At 36.9% G+C, this 6,926-nt stretch overlaps 1 protein-coding gene across 1 annotated transcript; it reads right to left on the minus strand.

The window, feature by feature from the left end:
- Positions 1 to 469: 469 nt before the first annotated feature.
- On the minus strand, positions 470 to 6,847 carry LOC116819633 (guanine nucleotide exchange factor subunit RIC1-like; the record flags this gene model as incomplete). Its single annotated transcript, XM_075061476.1, has 4 exons — positions 6,561 to 6,847; positions 2,635 to 2,777; positions 2,236 to 2,369; positions 470 to 561 (listed from the first exon to the last, which is right to left on the minus strand). Coding segments are annotated over exons 1-4 (497 nt in total), but the record flags the coding sequence as incomplete, so codon positions are not given.
- Between the last annotated feature and the right edge of the window lie 79 nt (positions 6,848 to 6,926).

Consider the following 6,926-nt stretch of genomic DNA (forward strand, 5'->3'; position numbering starts at 1 on the left):
TCTGAGAACAGAGTGGGAACAGAGAAAATGGGGAACCTAAAGTGACAAAGAATCCAATTTAAACATTTATATAGCAAATTACATTAAAGAAATATCATAACCAGTGGAATTTCCCATATTTAGTCTGTATCACTGAGGTATTTATATTTGAGACTTTACTTTGTAATATGCCCCTGGTATCCTCCAGCAAGCTTGCAGCTTAATTTTTATTATAGAAAAAATTAGCAAAAATACTTCACTTGTAGGACACTGCTTCATTATATTGTAATTTAAGACATTTTGACATTTCTTTATAAGCCAGAGCAAAAAGTTCTACCTACAATGGAACACCTATTCATTAGTTTACAAGTTCCAACAATGCAACTTTGTACTCTTATAAGGCAGTACTAAATATAGGAAACTGTGTCTATGTTTCATTAAAAAACCCCAAACCTTTCCCATCAGACCTTTAGAGTAATATAAAACTTACTTGGCACATCCAAATGCCATTAATCTGTATTTGTTATTTACTGCCACACAAGTTCCATCACAAACATCTTGTGCCCAAACACCACGGAGCTGCTGCAAGGGGGATGGAAAAAAAAAGGGAGGCTTCAAGAGATGTTATTTACGTAGCACATTAATTCATCTAAGTGGGCCCAATCTGCATCCCTCCATATGTGGATCTCCCACTGAATTCACAGATGTGACAAATGACCATAGAAGACATCGGGTGCTCTGAGACTAGAGGAGGGACTCCTGCATTGGGCCAAGAGGAACTGAAAAAAATTAAGATGTTCTCTCTTTTTCAAGATAGAAATTATGTCCAGATAAATCTCTTTTCAAATGTATGCTATATCTTGCTAGCTTGAAGAAAAGCATATCTGTCTTTTTCTTTGAAATATGGCAAAAGAACAGAATTTTACCACTTGAGAACACAATATTTTGTAACATTTTTTAAAATGTTGCTCTCCAGATTTTAATGGAGGCCTTGAGACACTTCAGAAAATGAGGATGTTGACATAGAGATCCCAAGTCAGAGCTCTATTCTTTTATCACAGCTCTTAGTAAAATAGATCACACTTCTACACTGCGAAAGCCCAGAATATTTTTAAAGACATTGATATGTTCTAAAAGTTTGTCTTTTAAATTACAGGAATGACAAATTATAAAACCATTTAACAAGCGTAGTTTGCCTCAAAAACTGACATCTTTCTCCATTTTTGTAGGGTTGTTGTAAAATTTAGTTAGGGGCATGACATGTAAAAATGCCTGTGAAATTATCTGGGTTATGGGCTTTAATTTAATGAGAGCTCTGGTTAAGCAAAGTAAAACAGGTTTATAACATTTATCATAAACCATGTGCTTTTATGGCACTACAGAAAAGGTAGAATGTACCAAGCAAGGATTCATGCAAGTAAAAAGCATTACCAAATCCAAGCTGAAACTGATGGCTCTAGATATTACTAAAAATGTAAGCAATATAAAATCCAGGAAGCTGAAAAAGCCTTCTGTAGAGAATAAAAAAGTCAAGTAAGGAAATCTAACAAAACAAAGTTGAATATATTATTAAATAGGCAAAAAGCCCCAAAATATCCAAATGTTAAGGAAAATAATTATTTCCCCCTATACCGGTAGTTTGCAGGTTAAATTAAAAGTGAAGAAAACACCTCAGAAAAGATTATAATTCTCTAATAGAAACATTAGAAATCATATCTATAGAAGTGTAGGCACCTCTCAAAGCACTTAAATCAAAAAGAGGTAGTATTCTGCCCAATGAGGTATTGCACAGCTGTGGAAAACACCCATTCTATTATTCCCTGTTTATAGCAGGAAACCAGTGGCAGAAACAGGAATAAAACCCTAGAACTGGGAACATAAACAAAGTGACAGATCCTGAGCGGTTACAAATTGTAACAGTTTCATCGACTTAATGACAAATATGACAATTTTCACCTGTTCTCTATCTGCCCCCAGATCTCTTAGCATCCTGTCCTGTGCTCTCCCATAAGGCCACACTTCCTGCCCTAAAAATTATTAATTCCAGTGATTTTTATGGACTACAGTAGTTTTATTTGTCCATATTACCAGTTTTGTTAGTGGAAGTGGCTCTACAGCTAATATTGAAGAATTCAGATGAATGTAAAGAACTCATTTAAAAATGAAAAATTAATGTTAAGAGCCAGGGAAAACAGTCACAAACACAAACCATTACAAAGAAAAAAATGTGTCATAAGAGCAGTAAGTAAACCGTACCTCAGCAGTGAATCTACTTGATATTGGGGTAATGAAACCAACTCTGCCATCATTAAAAACAGCAGCAAACCCATCAAGTGTGGCACAATATTCCATATCTCTAATGTGTATATCTTCAAAGCCCAAGAATGAACCTGCTGATGAAACAAGAGCAATTGTTAAAACTGTTATCATAATCATTTTGCTAGCCAGAGTTTACAATCTTTCAAGTATTCTCTCTGTATGTAATAGGATCTCAGTACAATAGGCTAGATTATCTATATTTACAGAAGAAAAAACCTCTCCTCTTCAGTTGTTAGGGCGGAAAAGGTTACGAGACTTAGATTTTTGGTGTAGAAGGTATTTTTTCCATAGTATCTAACCAATAAAGGGGGGATGGGGACAGAGATGGGAAAGTACCTCGAGAAGACTGCAGGTCCACAGAAAATGGTACTGTAGATAGGTTGATGGCCTTCCTTCCATTTGTCATGCCATCCCAGTGAATAAGGTGGAGCAATCCATCAGCAGTAGCAACCAGTAGATCCTCCAGCATGGACTGCAAACTGAGGAAAAGCCACTGTTACTCTGCAGAGATGGGTTGTCTAAACCAAAAACTCAGAGGACTATTCATGAAACAAAACGCTACTTTAAAAACACTGTAGATAAACAGATGTCTGGAAGCAGTTACTCAAATTACACTGTGGAAGATGTAGCATTCAGTTATAAGGTTTATCAAAATATTGAACTAACAAAATATTAGAGGTGTTTCCACTTCTCCAAGAATTCAGAGTTCATGAACATTGAATGGATAATTAGCAATGTTACGGATATCTGAACTCCTGATGAAGACTATTTTCTTTATGTGAAAGTGAAAGATGTGTAAAATTACTGGAAGTAATAGTTACTTAACCATCATACCAGATTACTGATATTCAGAGATTATAAAACCAGAAGGGACCACAACTGATCACTAGTCTGAGCTCCTGTATAATAAAGGCCGTAGGACTTCCCTGAATTAATTCCTGTTTGAAGAGGAGTTTATCTTATCAAGGCTTTATGTGACAGTTGCTAATCTGAGACCTATACCTATGCCAGAGTGAAAAATACCTGTTGTTGCTAAACCCTCCCAAAAGCCAGACTCCCTACAAACTAAATTACACACTGTACTGAATTTTCACCTTAATTTATTTTTAAATGCAACCTTTGTTACACTTCGCCTGTCTGGCTTCAGTTCCATTTCTTTCCTATAACAGAACATGGTCTCTTTCTACCCTCCCCAAGTTAATTTCAGTGTTCTCCTTTCTTCCTCTCCTTTCTCACTCCCTATCACCTTCCTTCCAAACATCGTGTTCCTATCTCCTACCTAATTCTCCCCATCTCCCTCAATCCTGTATTTCCTCTACAACCCGCTCACTCTTCCACCCATCCACCAATGCACACCCCTTCATTTTCATCACCCTTCAACAAAGGATTTAGGAAATTTACCAGACACCTAAATAGCAAGAGGCTATTAGGCAAAAGGTCAAACATTTGGAGGGGTGCTCTTACCCATAGCCAACACCCATTCAATGAGAAATCTTCAGCTGGGAAAAGGGACAATATTAGGATTCTGACCCAGGGTGCTGTCCCTGGACTATTTAGGCAAATGTCGGTGTCTGATAAAGCTGAGTGCCCATTCCTCCCTGCATCCAGAGCCTCCTGGCTTTCTATAAAGGTGGGCAGAGACATATGTAGAGTGAAGGTTACTAGATTCTTTTCAAATTCACTACTGCTCACAGGATACTGAATGGCAGCAGCTAAAACTAACAAAACTCTGCTTCAGTATTGCAAAGCTCTCAGGCAGATGTAACAGAACTGTTTGCGTGCAGACATAGGAAAACATTTTATCACTGTAAACTCTGATTATGTATGTTTCACTATCAACAACCTAGAAACTTAATTTTCTCAAACAAAGTCCTAGAATCTGCAGAAGTTGAGAGTGCCTGGAAAGAGTCCTTCTCATTGTGGAATCAACATATCGTTCCACCTCATAAAGGCAAAGAATCACTCAAAAGATGTTTATTTTTTCCCAAACAAAATATTTTATATGCACTTTGAACCCAGTGCCAAATTCTATATAGAAGCACACAAGCCAAATACAGAATTTATACTGAAATAATCCTTTGCTAAATTTATTCTGATTTCTAAGGCTATTTTTGAGTTTTCATAATCATATGTATCAAAATTACTTTAATGTTGCATATTCGTGTAATATATATACAAAGTTCAAAATTATTAATTTTTACACTATTGTAAATATTTTCCAAAACTCCCCACAGAATTTAAGAAGTGGTGAGGGTAAGTACCATTCAAGCTACAACATGAAAAAAATCTGTCCATTGCTTGCTATAACTAAAACACACACATATGAAACAGCCCTACCGATTTAATTCCACAACACGCTATTCATAACTTAGTAAAAAATAAAACATTGATTTGTGTTCCTTAAATATTTGCAGAATGAGTCAGAAATAGAGGTTTCCTTTCTACAAAACTATGCATATAGCATACATTATGTATATAATTTATGTTAGGATACAGATATTCAAGCCTGTCTGTAAAGGCTTATACTTTAACAATTTAGGTATATGTTTATCATTTAGCTAGTTATAGAGGTATAAAAGAAAGAATCTGTGTAAGGGCCTTCTCTCACTGTGACAGTCTGAGGCCCTGTTCTTAGGCCAATGCCTTTGGCTAAGAGGCAGCCATGAGCTGGGAAGCATGCAGTCACATCCTCACATTTCAAACTAGACATATTGAAATAAGGCAATCTGGGGCTGTTAAGAAGGTGATCTGATCTATCACCTCCAGAGAAAGGGAAGAGCCTAGAAGATGTAAAAGGAAATTTAGTGTGATAGTTTTCTGTCTGGTAAGAACTCACTTATCAATAGACACAGCTGCGAAACCTGTATGTCTGTATAGATGTAGTTGTGAAATCCTCATTTCTGTGTTGTTTTGTCATAGTTCCCACTTTGCTATGTTTATTTGCATGGTCTCCGTCTGGTTCTGTGATTGTTTGTGTATGCTGTATAATTTTGCTGGATGTAAACTAATTAAGGTGGTGGGATATAATTGGCTAGCTAATCATGTTACAATATGTTCGGATTGGTTAGGTAAATGTTAGCAGAATGATTGGTTAAGGTATAGCTAAGAATATTACTATATAAAATAGGGGAAACAGGAAGTTGGGATTTGAAAATAAGCAAAAAGGAACTTGGATTTAAGTTTTCTGGAAGTTCATCCCGATAAACATCGAATTGTTTGCACCTTTGGACTTCAGGTATTGTTGCTTTCTGTTCATGCGAGAAGGACCAGGGAAGTGGGGGACTGAAGGAATAAGCTCTCTTACAATTCAGTGCACACAAGCACCCCTGAAAAGAGAAGGCTAAATGGAAGTTAAAACTCAGCTATGACTTGTGTTTATATTTCCTCTTTCCCTCTTCTTTCACTATCATTTTTGTGCCTTCTTCCATTCCACCCCTACACACTTGGAACTTCCTTTTCCACATCTGTGAATCATGTACCCATCCTCTTTTCTTTCAAGTCCCATCTGGAAAAAAATCACTTCCATAAAACCCACAGACACTACCCCACAGTGCTACAGCTTTAAAAAAGTCATTCCTATTATAAACAATCCAGACTGAATTTCTTTCTGAGTAACCCAGTACACTTAAATTTAATTATGTTTGTTTAGACTGAGTCTTTCAGGGCAGGAAATAGCTCTTTCGTCTTGTATTACTGTTGAGCACAGTGTGGACACTTCAATATAGTACTTTTCAGCATGTTTCTTTTGGGGGAGGGGGGCAGGAAATGTGCTCACCAATGGAAGGAAGCTTTCCCTGGACTTCACAGGTCAAGTTCTCCACTCAGCCTTTGTCTCTGTTTAGTAGGTATGAAGACTGATACCACTGTTCTGTTTACCATACAACTCTGTATTTTGCATGAGCCAAACAGAATACAGAAAAGCTATTTAAAAAATAGCTAAGAGCTTCTAAAGGGTGTGCAGATGTGCAGCAGTAGTGTAAGCAATTTTTTTACACCTGTGCAGGATGTCTACATTAGATGTTTATTCTGATGCTGCTACAGCAGAGCAAAACATCCACACCATAGACAAGGCCTGTAGACAAGCGCCAAGGCGAAGTATTTGTGCAAATAAGCTTCCACTTTCCATCTACCAGTTAGCAACTTAGATTTTACTTTCATTGATCTATTTTCTGGTTCCACTCCCCCCAATTTCTTTTTTTTTTAAACCAACAAACTATTATTGAAGCAGAAACTCTAGAGACAGGTATGATTATATACCACACCTGGTGATAGATGCTTGCAAATCCAGCACTTTCTTCATCTCTAGATTTAACAAAGGAGCACACTGCTCTTCCTTATAACGTGGTGTCCCCTTCACATGTGGGCTTCCTCTACAAGAAAAATCAAACATTAAATTGAAATAAGCTGATTGTGTCTCAAGTGGTAATGATTATACAGATCCACATTTCTCACTCCGTTTTTTCTCTTGAAGTGTAACTACAGATGCTTAAAAACGAACAGATGTACTTATGGCACCTTAAAGACTAAAAAATTTATTTGAGCATAAGCTTTCATGGGCTAAAACCCACTTCATCGGATGCATGTAGTGGAAAATACAGTAGAAAGATACACACACACACACACACACA

The sequence above is a fragment of the Chelonoidis abingdonii genome, unplaced genomic scaffold (genome assembly GCF_003597395.2).
Source record: "Chelonoidis abingdonii isolate Lonesome George unplaced genomic scaffold, CheloAbing_2.0 scaffold3651, whole genome shotgun sequence".
Lineage (NCBI taxonomy): Eukaryota > Metazoa > Chordata > Testudines > Testudinidae > Chelonoidis > Chelonoidis abingdonii.